The 15733-nt window shown below is 42.4% G+C and overlaps 1 protein-coding gene across 1 annotated transcript in view; it reads right to left on the bottom strand.

Moving 5' to 3' along the window:
- Positions 1-15733, bottom strand: part of LOC132879620 (desmoglein-2-like protein) — a 116792-nt gene that overhangs the window by 82173 nt on the left and 18886 nt on the right. Inside the window, exon 3 of the mRNA XM_060913731.1 lies at positions 13527-13673. Within this exon, the coding sequence (XP_060769714.1) occupies positions 13527-13673 (147 nt within the window). The remainder of the gene's footprint in view (positions 1-13526; positions 13674-15733) is intronic.

Here is a 15733-nt window from a genome sequence, read left to right as displayed (position 1 = left end):
ATTTTTTCCCGGTCTTTTTATCCCTCCCACAATCCCACCCCACCCAGAAGAGAACAGTTCTCAATGTAAATCAGTGTCAACATGTAAACAATACAGAATACATACAACAAATACATAAATAAGGAAAATTATGAATTAAATAAATCAATGAAATAAAATGTTTAAAAATAACAATGAAAAAAGAATAAATAAATAAATAAATAAATAAATTTAAACAAAAGTGGGGCCTCAATTGTCACAGTCAGGCAGATATGTCAAGGATTCAATATAATTTAAGAGAGATCTCCAAGTCATTTCAAATGAGTTTAAGGAGCCATTGAGGGAAAATCTAAGCTCTTCAAGTCTAATGGACAGTCATACCTCTTTCACTCACCTTCTATGAGATGGAAGATGAGGGTGTTTCCAATTGAGGAGTATAAGTTGCCTGGCCAACAGAGTGGCAAAGGCAAGAACAGTCTGCACGACTTTAGAGGTAAAAGGCTGCAGGGGGACACCAAACAAAGCCAAGAGAGGTTCAGGAGAGATAGTAGTGTTATATGCTGTGCTAAGAGTTTTGAAGATTTCAGACCAGAATGTGGCAAGCCTGGGACAGAACCAAAACATATGGGAATGGTCAGCTGGAGATTGTTTGCACCTATTACATGAGTCAGTTACATTGGGGTAAATCCGAGATAGCCTCAAATTAGTGTAGTGAGCTTTGTGTACAACTTTACACTGTAGGAGGCCGTGCCTCGCACAGATTGAAGAGGAGTGAACCAACCGTAAAACTTGTTGCCAATAATCATCAAGCAGTGTGGTTCCAAGCTCTTGCTCCCAAGAATCCTTGGGACCAGATGCTGGGGTGTCAGTAGTAGAATTGATAAGGCTGTAAATGCTAGAAATTAGTCACTTTTGTTCAGGATCAAGAGAGTGAGTCAACCAGAGTTTCCGGGGGATGACTAAGGAATTTGGGATTCTGATTCTGAATAAAATGCCTTATCTGAAAAAAAAAAAAAAAGAAATAGGTGGGATTTAGGCAAATCAAATTTCTTTGAGAGCTCAGAAAAGGACATAAAAGTCCTTTGGTTGTAAAGGTCCTTAAATTTAGTTATCCCTTTGTCAAACCAAGACTGAAAGGTCAATGCAAGAGGGCAGAAATAGGTGATTGTTTACAATGGGGGAGAGGTCTGAGGCCCTATGGAGGCCTAGGTTTTTCCTAATTTGAATCCAGATTCTAACAGAGTTAGTTACCACTGGGTTTGAGGTAAAGTTGGAGGCCATCAAAGGGAGCTGGGAGCAAACCAGGGAATGAAGAGAGAGTTTAGAGGATGCATGTTCCATCTCCACCCATGCAGGGCGCTCTTCGTCTGCTGTGTTAGTAATCCAGTATAAAAGTTGATGAATATTACAGGACCAGTAATAGTGTAAGAAATTGGGCATTGTTAAGCCACTAAGAGCCTTTGGGAGCTGTAGCACTGGTTTTCTGATGCATGGATTTTTATTTCCCCAAAGGAAGGAACTTATTAATTGATTGAGTGATCTAAAAAAAGACTTTTTAATAAGGATGGAGATATGTGAAAAAAGATATAAAAACTTGGGTAAAACAACCATTTTAACTAAACTAACATGACCTACTAGGGATAGTGGGAGACCAGACCAGCTACCAAAGTCTAGTTTACACCTCTCAAGGAGAGGAGGGAAATTTTTGGAGAAAAGTTGATTGATTGAATTTGTAATATGCACCCCCAAATATTTAAATCCGTCTGTAGCATTTTTGAAAGGGAAAAAAGATGGGGCTATATTTTTGGCCAGAGAATTGATGGGAAGAAGTTTGCTCTTGTGGGGGTTAAGTTTATAGCCTGAATCGGACCCAAATTTGTTGAAGATACTTAGAACCATGGGGAGAGAGGCAGCTGGATTAGACATGTATAAAAGGAGGTCGTCGGCATACAACGATAATTTATTAAAGGACATGGGACATGGATTTTTTTCTGGGTATAATTATGTATAAAGGACATAAGAAATGCCATCTAAATCACTGCAGGGCATCAAAAATGTGAAAATCATCACATTATTCAACTTTTTTATACATCAACGTAAAACAATGATTCGTTAATTAGCTAGGTGGTCACGTGACCCGTGACGTCACAAAAACTTTCCAAGGAGCCAGCGCTTGGGAATCTAATGTAAACAGGTTACCGAAATGGACACCATCGACAGTGACATTCCCGATTTTTCACAGAGATGTGAAGTTAGACCCTATCAATTCGAACCGATAGCTGGAAATTCACATGAACATGGATCTTGTCTTTACTCTGACAGGTCAGATGATTCTGAGAGTGAGAGTTCATTCAATCCCCATGAAACTGAAAGCGGTCAGCTCGATAACACTTCCTGGTAAGTTAAAAACAATTCTGCTCAAAGGCTAATGATCTGTTGAAAGAAGTATTATTTTTGTATCATACATTGAAAGTTCATCATAGATCTAGCTAAAGTCCGTTGCAAGCTAGTTTTTTTTTTTGCTGATATTTTTCGAGATTGATTGAGATACAATGCTTCCAGAGTCCGAGATGAAAACATTCAAAATGGCGAAACGAGTCAGAATTATGATAATCAATAATTGATACACCCAAAATTATAATACTAATCCTTACTTCGGCTTTCAGTTGCTTAGCGAATGCACCTCGGCATTTTTCCGCATGAGGCCCATGGTAAAACCACACTTCCAGGAGGGGCTGCCGTCTGCCTCCCAAGCCGGCCGAGAGCGCTCCTCGTCGGGCACGGCCAGGCGGGCGAATGCCCTGGTCCGTCCGCCCTGTCTAAAAAATAATGGTACAACTCCGAGTGAAGGTATCAATGCGCTGTCGAAGCGCACAGAAGGTGTTAGTACGCCTGTCATTATAGTGCGGACTTTCCATAGCATAGAAAATCGCTATGTTTCAATTTGTGTAACTGAACTTGTTTCATGTCACTGGTCATATAAACCTATGTAAACAGGAAAAACGTGGAAGAGTTTGGTCGCATCTAACTACAGCCCCAAAAAATACCATTGGCCATACTGAGCCTAGCTACATTGCTAACAGGAGTGACAGTGCGTCTGACTGCGTCTGACTGACTGGGAGGTCGCGCAAAGCTCGGAGAGGTACAGAGCAGCTCGTCTCAATTCAGATAAGAGCATATTTCATTATGGAAGTACGGTGGACTGTTCCTATTTAAATGTCCATTAATGTTACAGGATTTCTTGACTGTCTCTACAGTTGTAGGAATGTTAGGCCCTGTATATTATGGCGCTATCACTGCCTCCATGAACCCGGCTATACGGCCTCTTAAATTTGGCTTGGCAATTAATATCGCTCAGTACCTGAGTATTAATGTTGAAAGAATCCTCAGTGAAATGGTCCGAACACAGTTTGTGGGAAACAGTAGGTGCAAAGTTTTTTCTACGGCAGTAGTGAGCCCACACTTTCCTCAGCTTCGGGTCCTTGAGGAATGCAAAAAAACTTACTCCAGGGCATTTCCCATTGGAATTATTGCAACCATAAGCAGCACAATACACCATGATGTTCAATGTACGTTAAAGACTATAAAAACAATTTTCTTGTCATTCACTTCTCCATTCATCTACCCGCTTGTGCTGTGCCCGAAAGTTTTTGTGACGTATGATCACGTGACAGCGGCTCTTCCGGTTGTAAAATATGCAAATCGGAGCTTGAGCAGAAATGCCATATAATCATCACGAATATAACGATTTTGCTGAATTTAATAGATGATTTTGTATTTGTTGATGCAATTAATTCATATTTTTAATGGAAAGAAACTGATATAGCGTGCATTTATGTTTCATGTCCCATGTCCTTTAACTTTCCCAGCTCTGGTGATGCCCTCAAACCCACCCTCCTGGTGCAGCCAGATGGCTAGAGGCTCAATAGCTATGGCAAATAAGAGGGGGGAAAGAGGGCAGCCCTGTCTGGTTCCATGATAGAGGGGAAATGTGGCAGACTGGAGTCTGTTTGTGTGGACTGAGGCGACTGGGCTGGCATAAAGCAATTTGATCCAAGATATAAATTCTGGATTGAAAATGAATTTCTGCAAAACAAAAAAAAAGGAAGCTCCACTCTACCCTGTCGAAGGCCTTCTTCACATCTAGTGAGATAATCACTTCTGGAGTGTTCGAACTAGGAGCATTAATGATATTTAGGTGCCTCCTTGTGTTATGAAATGAGTGCCTTCCAAGCATGATACCCATTTGATCAATTGATATTATACTTGATAGGACCCGCTGTAGGTGTTGGGCTAGGATCTTTGACAGGATCTTTAGGTCAACATTTAAGAGGGAAATGGGTCTATAGCTACCGCACATGAGGGGGTCTTTATCATTCTTAAGCAGGAGAGAAATAGAGGCATCCGACAGGGTAGGAGGCCGGTGGCCCTCAACAAAGGATTCATTATGCATTCTCTGGAGGGCTGGTGCAATGGTGGCAGAGAATAGCTTAAACTCAACAGTGAACCCATCAGGGCCTGGAGTTTTACTGTTCTGAAGTGACATAATTGCCTCCTGTACTTCCTTGATAGAAATTGGACTTCCCAGCTCCCTACACAAATCCTCGTTTAGTTTAGGAAAAACAATCTTATCTAGAGGGTTATCTCCATCCCAAACATCTAAAGGACATTGTGAGGAGTAGAGGTTAGAGTAGAAAGAACAAAATATCTTATTAATCTCAATAGGATCTGAGGTAATTTCACCTGACACAGATTTGATCTTGGGGATCAATCTGGATAGTGTGGCTGCATGCGCCTGATGTGCTAATAATCTTCCTGTTCTGCCCTGAATATGTTTAATATGTTTAAAAGACGGGCGGCACGGTGGTGTAGTGGTTAGCGCTGTCGCCTCACAGCAAGAAGGCCCGGGTTCGAGCCCCGTGGCCGGTGAGGGCCTTTCTGTGTGGAGTTTGCATGTTCTCCCCGTGTCCACGTGGGTTTCCTCCGGGTGCTCCGGTTTCCCCCACAGTCCAAAGACATGCAGGTTAGGTTAACTGGTGACTCTAAATTAACCGTAGGTGTGAATGTGAGTGTGAATGGTTGTCTGTGTCTATGGCTACGTTTACATTAGACCGTATCTGTCTCGTTTTCTTCGCGGCTGCACTGTCCGTTTACATTAAACCCCCTGGAAACGCCTGGAAACGGGAATCCGCCAGCGTCCACGTATTCAATCTAGATCGTGTCAGCTCCGGTGCTGTGTAAACATTCAGAATACGCGAATACGCTGTGCTGAGCTCTAGCTGGCGTCTCATTGGACAACGTCACTGTGACATCCACCTTCCTGATTTGCTGGTGTTGGTCATGTGACGCGACTGCTGAAAAACGGCGCGGACTTCCGCCTTGTATCACCTTTCATTAAAGAGTATAAAAGTATGAAAATACTGCAAATACTGATGCAAATACTGCCCATTGTGTAGTTATGATTGTCTTTAGGCTTGCCATCAGTAAGTGATATGCGCTGGGATCACACACACAGCGGCTCAGTCCCGAATCGTGGCTTGTTCACTTCACTCGCGCGCTGTGTGAGCTGCGCAGGGCCGGAGTGCGCACCCTCCAGAGGGCACTCGCTGTTCAGGGCGGAGTGATTTGGAGCGCAGGATGCCTGCGGAGCCGAGCGTATCCGTGTATTAGGCTTGCCATCCTTCTACTTGCAAGTGGTGAGCCTTGCGCGGCTTGCCATCCTTCTACTTGCAAGTGGTGAGCCTTGCGCGGCTTGCCATCCTTCTACTTGCAAGTGGTGAGCCTTGCGCATGCCCTAAATGCACTGGGATCATGTTACGCGCCGTCTGAAATGCACTGGGATCATGTTATGCGCCGTCTAAAGTCATGTGATTAGCGTATCCGCGTATTGGCGTTGCTGTGTGCACGGCTAACGGTTTTAGTGTAAACGCGAATCGTTTTAAGAACGTTAATCTGATGATCCGCTGATTCGACGTAATGTAAACGTAGCCTATGTGTCAGCCCTGTGATGACCTGGTGACTTGTCCAGGGTGTACCCCGCCTTTCGCCCGTAGTCAGCTGGGATAGGCTCCAGCTTGCCTGCGACCCTGTAGAAGGATAAAGCGGCTAGAGATAATGAGATGAGATGTTTAAAAGACACTCAAAATGACTTTGAAATGTTGATTTACTGTTTTTTACCTTTTTATGTATTTGCGGCGCTTTTATTTTTAAAATCTCCCGACTAACCGGAAGTAGGAAGTAAAAACCTAAACGAGAGGGAAAATGTGTGCGCATCATCTCACGGCCGCGTCAATGCAGTTAATCTCTCAGAAAGCAATGGTTGTAAGTGTTACATACCTGCTAATTTGCCTTGTTTTCTAGCCTGCTGTGCTAATAACTGTTGAGTTAATATCAAGCAGTCGATACGTTGATACTGATATTTACATGGTTGTTTATGAAGACTTTTTTTTTTTATTTTTCTTTTCTAGTTTTACACCAAATTCAATGCAGTCAGAAATGTTGACTTAAGTGTGAGAAGATATTAAAGGAGCAAGCCGCTCACTTCCTGGCTCTTGAATAAGGAGTTTGGCTGGCTATCTGTGTTCACGCAAGAGCAAAACACATAGAGAGAACAGTACACTTCCCGCTTTATCCCCAGTCTCAGGCCAAGTTTACATTAGACCGTATCTGTCTCGTTTTCTTTGCGGATGCACTGTCCGTTCACATTAAAACGCCGGGAAACGGGAATCCGCCAGAGCCCACGTATTCAATCCAGTTCGTGTCTGATCCGGTGCTGTGTAAACATTGAGAAACGAGGATACGCTGTGTTGAGCTCTAGCTGACGTCGTCATTGGACAACGTCACTGTGACATCCACCTTCCTGATTCGCTGGCGTTGGGATCACACACACAGCGGCTCAGTCCTGAATCACTGCTCGTGCGCTTCACTTGCGCGCTCTGTGAGCTGCGCAGGGCCGGAGTGCGCACCCTCCAGAGGGCATTCGCTGTTTAGGGCGGAGTGATTTGGAGTGCAGGAGGAAGCGCTGAGCTGCACTGAGGTTTATTTACACATTTCAACCTCCTTCAGGCGCTTAAACTCAGTGAGAACATGAACATCACAGCCAGGTGTGTTTATCTGCTGGAGAAGGTGTTCGCTTGCCATCCTTCCACTTGCAAGTGGTGAGTGACTTGCGCATGCCCGATATGCACTGGGATCATGTGACGTGCCGTCTAATTAGTCATGTGATTAGCGTATCCGTGTATTGGCGTTGCTGTGTGCATGGGAATCGTGCATTGGCGTTTCTGTGTGCACGCGAATCGTTTTAAAAACGTTAATCTGATGATCCGCTGATTCGAAATAATGTAAACAGGGCCTCAAAGAAAAGTTGTTTAGCAAGGAATAACTGCGTCTGTGTTTTACTTGTGGATACCAAGTCAAATTTGGACTGAAGCTGAAGGCGTTCTTATAAAGAGCAGGGGTAGGAGCTGAAGCATACAAATTGTCGATTCTATTATCCTTAACTTTTGAAGTTTATTGCAGTATCTTTTTCAAGTGGTTATTATTCCCACATTACAGCTGCAGGGTCTGTTTTGATTCTGAGTTCAGAACCCTGTCTGTGTGTTCTCCCTGTGTCAGTGTGGGTTTCCTTCAGGTTCTCAATATCTTCCCTCCTGCTGCATAGTTTTTTTTTTTCTTGGTAAAATGGCAGAAAGAAATTTCTGCAAATAGAATATGTTCTGTTCAGCTGTATTAATTTGTGCATGTATTCACTGTTGCAGAAGTGACATTTCTGGTTGTAGTAAATCACTGTGCAAATAGAGATTGAATGCAGAAAAGAAACGAAACCCAGAGTCCTCCTTCTGTTCAAATTGCGCCACAGACACATGGTTATGGTCACACATGCTTTTCTTAAATAATTAAAGACCACTTAAGTTTGGTTGGAAACAAATTATTTTTATTAAATCATGAGATCATCATCATAGTGGAACTCCCCATGCACAAAGCAGACCCTCCATACTTCAGAGAATATGGGAATGCATTGACCTGATTTTTAATGGCTTTTGCGACCATATGACATCCGTACATGTATATGAACGACATAAGTGTGCCACCACAGGGTACCTGATTGTAAGTGCAAGGTAATGCATTTTATTTAGGCTAGTGGGAAATCCTTATTTATTGTGAATGTCAAGCCATTATTAATAACTTGCATGAATGCTGAAGCGGGATAAACGGGATAATGCAATAAGGCCAGTGTCACGGTCTGAATTTACCACCAGTCTAGACTTCCTGGAAGTTGACCGGGAAAAAAAAAATCGGTCTGCGCATGCGCATGGTAAATTTATACCAGCGCACGATCAGACCGTGGCACCGGGTGTATGCGCAACAGCAGACCTGTGTACACACCTCTCCGTGGCTCTGTGTGTGTGTGTGTGTGTGTGTGTGTGTGTGTGTGTGTGTGTGTGTGTGCGCGCGCGCGCGCATGTGAACGAGACGAAAGAGCACTATGAATGAACGGAACGATATGCAACGGAATTTTTTTTTTTCAAAATCGCAAGTCTGATAATGTGGTGATAGGAATCCATTGTGTGGCGCTGCGCCACACAATGGTCTATGTATGGGAAACCCTGTCAGAGAGTCTTGCTGCAGTTGCAGGGCACGGTGCTCAGGGGTGAAAGAAAGCCGGTCCTGGCTGGTCCGGCGTACCACTAAAAGATTTGGCCGTACCGGAAAGAAAAATATACTGTCTCTGAAAAAAAAATGTAAAAACTAAAAAAAAAAATTAAGCCGTATGCGTGCTGGTTACAGCGCGCATATGGCTTAACCAGATCTTGTGCTATAACGTGGTAATAGCTGGTAATCAAAGTGTTTTAGCAGACAGACGTTAGTTGCAAAGTCTCCCAAATAAAAAGGCATATAAAGAAACATGTTAATGTTTCATGATAGACTATTTAAAAATTACTTTGATCAGAATTCGTAAATCGAGTGGAAGTCGGGGCAAAGATTCTAGATTACTGTCTGGTTGGAGCGAGCAGAGTAACTAGGCTACCAATGCATGGCACGCGCACTGAGAACACACGCACTTGCTGTAGAATGCATGCACTTTCTCAAACGTTCAAGCCTGTTTGGAATTTATTTTAAGTGTTTTACCTAAAAACTTTCACTTTTCTGTTCTGTTACACTGTTCTGTGTCCAATGTCCAAAATGAAAAGTTAGTTTTCAACTGTTCAGCTAAAAAAAAGTTATTAAATTGTGTTGTTGAAATGATGTTTGCAATTTATTTATAATCAAAAACTGATACAGGTGGATGAAAGAGTGATAGTGTGATAAAGTACTATACTAGTACTACTGAGTGATAAGAAGTCTTAGTGAATGCTTGATAAGTAGACAATAATAAATAATTAGGTGTATTTTCCGGCGCTCGCTGTGCGCGTGCACTATGACTCAAAATAATAGTACCGGCAAGAAATAAAAGTTACTTTTACCCCTGACAGTGCTGTAATAACATAGCATGATGCAGAGCGATTGGGTCCATGTTGTCCCTTTGGAGGCTGGTCAAAAACTGATGGTCGGCCACCGATCGCCGGGCCTTTTTATACGGTTGCAGTGGGTCGCATGCAAATCCGGGCGACCGTGACAAATTTGCGTGTAGCTCAGGCGAGAATCTGTCTAGAAAAGATCGAGAATTGAGCGTACAGAGCGAGGCTGGAACGTTTATATCGCAGGTTAAATCGTATTGATTGAGGGTACGTTGCAACTCGTACGTAGCTAGATCGCCCAAGATTGAGCCTTGATCGGCCGAGGTCGCGCGCTTGCGAGGATAGATCGCCGAGAGATCAACGCTGTGTCGCAGATTGGTCAAACAGAATGAGCCTTGGTCGTGTTAAGATCGCATCAGATCGAGTGGATAGACGCAAGTAGAGTGTATGTAAAGCATCTACAGAGCGTATAGGATGCAGGTAGAGCGTACACATCGAAGGTCGAACGAGATAACATAGAGCGTACACAGAAAATAATGGGTTTAGGTTGCACGGATTTTGCCCGCGACTACGGGAAAACAGCTGCGATCATAGTCGCGCGTGGTTTTTTCCAGATCGTACTCTGTGAAATGAGCCCCTAAGCCAGCAAACATCGTTATGTAGCAGAAGGTCTGTGTGTTCTGCTGACATTTCCTCCAACAATGCTCTGAAAATGCAGTGTTGCAGACTTGAATTCTCCCAAACAAAATTTGCCAGTTTTGTCACCGAATCCATGTCACTTTCATTTCCTTGTCAAGTTTAGCGCACAGCACTGATTGGTGAATAATACAATGAAATGTCAAAAGCCCTGGGTTAATTGCGGAAAGCCTGCTCATCAAGCCCTTGCGATGTCCCACCATAGATGGAGCTCCATCGGTAACGACAGCGATGATTTTGTTCACATCCAAGCCAGTCTTCGCAAAGATCTGTGTCAGCTCATTAAAAAGGATCTCCCCAGTTGTGTGCCCAGGCAGAGGCAGCAAACAAAGTAGCTCTTCCCGAAATATATTTCCATCAAAAAAATCTGACGAATACCAATAGCTGTTCTATATCGGTTCGGTCGCAAGAAGAGTCTATTGCCAGTGACATGGCCTCTGTTTTAATCAGATCAGTGTTTAGTCTGGATGAACATTCCTTGGCTAAAACTTCCACTCTTCTTGTTGTGGTGTTGGCTGACAATGGCACCTGCTTTGGTAGGTCCACAATATTTTGCTTGTTTTCCTCGTCGTGACATAAAACCTTTTCAACCATATCAGTTGCACACAGTTTTACCAATACAGTGTAGGTGGAATTGGGATTAATTAAATTATAAATTATGTAATAATTGATAATTTAATTAATCAATTTATAAATAAAGATCAGTCTCATAAAATCTTAAATTATTAATCTTAATATTCACCGTGAATGGTTACATTCAAGATTAATGGTAGCTCTGCATTAGATGGAAAACCCAGTTGTATACAAAAGCTAAATTTGAAGGAAAAAGGAGTTCTAAATAGTTGACCTTGTGAATAAACAACAGGAACAAGTAAAATGTAATTCAATTTGATTAGCTTTTATTTGTCTACTACTCACTAATAATAATCTCACAAAATACATTCAATGTCGGGCAAAGGTAATAACAAGACAAAACAATGGAACAATTACAGCTGGACCATAGATTTGAGGGGAAGAGAGAGAGAAAGAGATAGGAAAAGAGAATCCCTTGTGTGTGCGTGTGTGTAAGTGTGTGTGTGTGACTAGGGCAAGCCGATGCGTGCGTGTGTAGGTGTGTGTGTGTGTGTGTGTGTGTGTGTGTATCTGTGGGCAGATGCTAATGACTAGCCACTCTAGCAATGCTTAAGCAAAATGGCGGTCAATGCCTAGGTGTCGTAAACTAGGTGACATATCACAGGTAACTCAGGGAGGAATCAAAATGGCGTCGGGGAATATGGCGCCTGCAGGCCTAGTCGAGAACACAAGCTTACCAGCTAGCGTATCACCCTGAGGTAGCTAGCAATGAGTTGCTAATGAGAATCTGGCCACGTTACAGCTGGATCTAAACACTGTACTTAACAATTTCCAACAGACTATCTAGGCAAAGAACTCAACGCGAGGGAGAGAGAGAGAGAGAGAGAGAGAGAGAGAGAGAGTGTGTGTAATAGGTGTTGGATGGAGAGAACTAGGCCTTGTAGCGGTCCAGCCTCGGAGCTTAAAATAAACTTGTCGCTGCACTGCTAATCAGATAGGGAAGCTAGCAATGGAGTTAAGGAAAGATATCATGCAAGATACCCTGTCTAACAAGTTCAAAGAAAAAAACAAAACCAAAACAAACAATAAAAAAAACAGAAACACCTTCCGTGTCTGAGCGGGTATGCTAAACAGCTCAAAGTTTAAACATGACCCTAACAACCATCTGAATAAGCTACAAATTATTAAAATTTGCCCAAGTGCCTACTTAATGCGATGGAAGTTCGTTCTCCGATGTCCGCGCTGAGGGTCGCGGTCCGAGGAGAGGTGGTTAGCGGCGAGTTGCGTCCAACCGCAGCTAACGAAGCAGGGAGATGGAGGCCTAGTTGGCCCACGGTACTTCGGGAGAAACCTCCAGTGATGCGTCGACGAGAAAAAGGCTGAGAGGAGTGAAGCTGTCCGCAAATGCCTCTTAGCGTGGAAAACTACTTAACTGTAGTTAAACTTTGCAAAGGTTTAGAATCAAAACCACTATATCACTGAAACCTAGCGGGTCGTTCAAAAGTTCGGCCGAAACTAATTTGAACAGGCTGTTCTCAGACAATAGCGGTTAGTCTCACACTGTAGCTTGCGTGCCTACAGTCCGTCTGACCACTCCAGTAGCCAGAACATGAGAGAACGAATCGAGGCGCTCTCGATACAGTTAAAGCAGTTCTACTTTACGTCACATCTGGGTGGAGCGCGCATGGAATTGTGGGATCGTTATGGGGCGCTGGCAACTTACCAACAACAGCATCAGTTTCTTTGCTCTCCCAAGATTCCAGGAAACACGTAAAGAGGCTGCGCTAGCCCTTTGTTGTGCTGTGGTAGATTTCTCCATGGTAAAAACGGAGCGCCTGAATGAGGAATGCATGTTGGCTATTTTTTGTCTGCGGTTACCTGAGTTTTCAGGATAATTTGAATTAAAAATAGCGGCATGCATAGTAGTGAAGTACCTCTTGATATTGTCAGCCTTGCAGACGGCTACAGTCTGCATGCATATCAGGCATGTTGGCTTTGCATTTGGATGCTCAGGTAAAATAAAACAAAACTGATCCGTCCAGTCGGGTTTAAACTGACGATTTTCGCTATCGACTTTACGTTTTTTTGTACTTGCCATGGTCTGTTGTCACGACTGTCATAAGCTTAGATAAGATTTCACTCACTCTTGATGACTAGCAGAGATGTCTCCCACTGAAGTGGGGAGATCGCTAATCATGCATGGCCATAGATGGCGCTGTTTACCTTTGTTCAGATGTGACGTGGCGGGCCAAAAATTTGCCGTGCCCGGGCCGGATCTGGCCCGCGGGCCGCCATTTGGGGACCACTGATGTAGAGATTTGCAGAAATGTATTTTGTCTTGGTTTTGCTCTATAAGGTTCCTGATAGTGAATACAAATGTTTATTTGTTTTAATGTTAAGCTGCTGATGAGTTAATTCATTCATTCATTCATTCATTCATTTATCTTCAGTAATTGCTTTGTCCTGGTGAGAGCGCAAGGTGTGAATGCACATATAGCACATATCTTATTTACGGGAATAGCCAATCCACAGCAAGTTTTTGGATCGTGTGAGGAAGCCTGGGGTCCTGGAAGGAACATGGACATGTGGAAAACATGTGAAACTCCACACAGACAGTAACCCAAGCTCAGGATTAAATCGTGGACCCTGGAGCTGTGAAGCGGCCATGCTAACCACTGCACCACTGTGCTACATTATTCTTACTATAAATTAATAAATAGCTTTTTACTTAACATTTGAATAATTCAAATAAATCACTACCTTCACTATCATTAAAAAAAAATGTGATGTTGCTCACGGCTATGCAGAGGATACACTCACTTCATAAGTCGCGGTTTTCTCTCTGTCCAAGATGCCATGGATCCTGACACAGCCATTCTTTGGGTTGATGGTGAATAATCCTTCATCCACCGCAGATCCTAGGAGAGAATATGTAAGATTGCCCCTGGTCTCTTCACCCCATTGGATCTGAAATCAAACACATACAATTTCATATATACAGTAGATGAATGCAACATAATTTAATTTCTACCTGTTACAGGCATCAAAGCATTTTACCGACTTGTGAGTCTTCTTCATAAATGTATTTATAATACAGTGCTGTTCCATTCTCAATTCTGACTGGTCAGAAGGTATTGGTTAATTTTGTTTAGCAACAGAATTGCAGGCTGCAAAAGAAATCACAAGTTTATATTATCACGCTCGTTGTAGATATTATAGTTTCTGTAGCAACAGCACAATTAAAAAAAACCCCTAATAATTAACATATTTTTGAAAATTGTTTTGTTGAACAAAGAAACATGTTCTTATATTCCTGTTTCCTGGTGTGAAATTGACATTTATGGAGTCTCTAGTCTCACTCTGTAACAGTTAGGGGATAATGCTTTAACGATCTCTGTAAATAATCTTGAAGTTTTCTGAAAGCCTTCAAGACAGAAGAGTTTGCTCATTGTTTATGTGTATCATAAAGTGCTGCATTTTTTCTAATTGTAAAAAGAAAAACTAATGCTGAACTGACTGTTTATAGCTTTTAAAGTATAAGTGATGACAGTTATTAACTTGTTATAAACTATACATAATTTGCCATTCTTTAATAAATAAAAAAATATATACAACGCCAAACCAGAAAAAAATGTGACGGTATGGAAAATGCAAATAAACAAAGGAAAACAACGATTTTAAATTAACTTTGACTGATATTTCATCGCAGATAGGATGACCCCAAGATATTTCATGTTTTGTCTGGTCAACTTCATGTCGTTTGTTAATATACATCCATTCTTGTGTTTCATAAATGCAACACATTCCAAAAAAAGTTGGGACGGAGGCGATTTAGGGCTAGTAATGAAGCAAACAATTAAGTAATGATTTGATTTGAAACAGGTGATTGTAGTCATGATTTGGTACAAAATCAGTATCCAAGAAAGGCCTAGTCTTTGAGGAGCAAAGATTCGATGAGGATCTCCAGTTAGTCAACAAATGTATGAGAAGATTATTGAAATGTTGAAAAACAATGTTCCTCAAAGAAAGATAGGAAGGGATTTGGATATTTCACCCTCTACAGTGCATAATACCATTTAACGATTCAAGGAATCTGGAAGAATTTTGATGTGTAATGGGGAAGGGTACAAGTTCAATCTGAACACCAGTGATCTCCGATCCCTCAGACAACACTGCATCAAGAACCGTCATTCATCTATAGCTGATAGAACCACATGGGCTAAGGATTACTTTGGCAAGCCTTTGTTAAGCTCTGCAATACAAAGTTACATCCAGAAATGACAGTTAAAGCTTTACTGAGCAAAAAGGAAGCCTTATGTTAACTGTGTCCAGAAGCACCATCAACTTCTCTGGGCTCGGAGGCATCTGGAATGGACCATCACACAGTGGAAATGTATATTGTGGTCAGATGAATCAGTATTCCAGGTCTTTTTTGGAAGAAATGGATGCTGTGTGCTCCGGACTAAAGTCAAAAGGACCGTCCAGACTGTTACCAGCAACAAGTTCAAAAGCCAGGGTGTGTCATGGTATGGCATCATGTCAGTACCCTTGGCAAAGGCAACTTACACTTCTGTGATGGAGCATTAATGCAGAAAAGTCCATTGAGATTTTGGAGCAACATATTCTGCCTTCAAGACAACATCATTTACAGGGATATTTCGACAAGACAATGCAAAACCACATTATGGACACAACAAAAAGGCATGGCTGTGGAAGAAGAGGGTGTGTCCCCTCTGTCCCCAATAGAGAATGTATGGCAAATTTTGAAAAGAAAAATATGACAACAATGACCCCGTACTTTGTTTGCAGGAAGAATGGGACAAAATAACACCAGCACTTGGTGTTCAGTCCCTAAACATCTTAGTGTCATGAGAAGGAAGGCAACATTATAAAATGGGAAATGCTTTCCTGTCCCAACTCTTTTGAAAAAAATGTATTGTCAGAATCAAAATTGGCAGCATGGTGGTGTAATGGTTAGTGCTGTCACCTCACAGCAAGAAGGTCTGGGTTCGAGCCTCGTGGCCGGC

The sequence above is a fragment of the Neoarius graeffei genome, chromosome 1 (assembly GCF_027579695.1).
Source record: "Neoarius graeffei isolate fNeoGra1 chromosome 1, fNeoGra1.pri, whole genome shotgun sequence".
Taxonomy (NCBI): Eukaryota; Metazoa; Chordata; class Actinopteri; order Siluriformes; family Ariidae; genus Neoarius; species Neoarius graeffei.
Note: the sequence above shows the minus strand (reverse complement) of the source record. Positions and strands in the feature narration are given on the sequence as shown.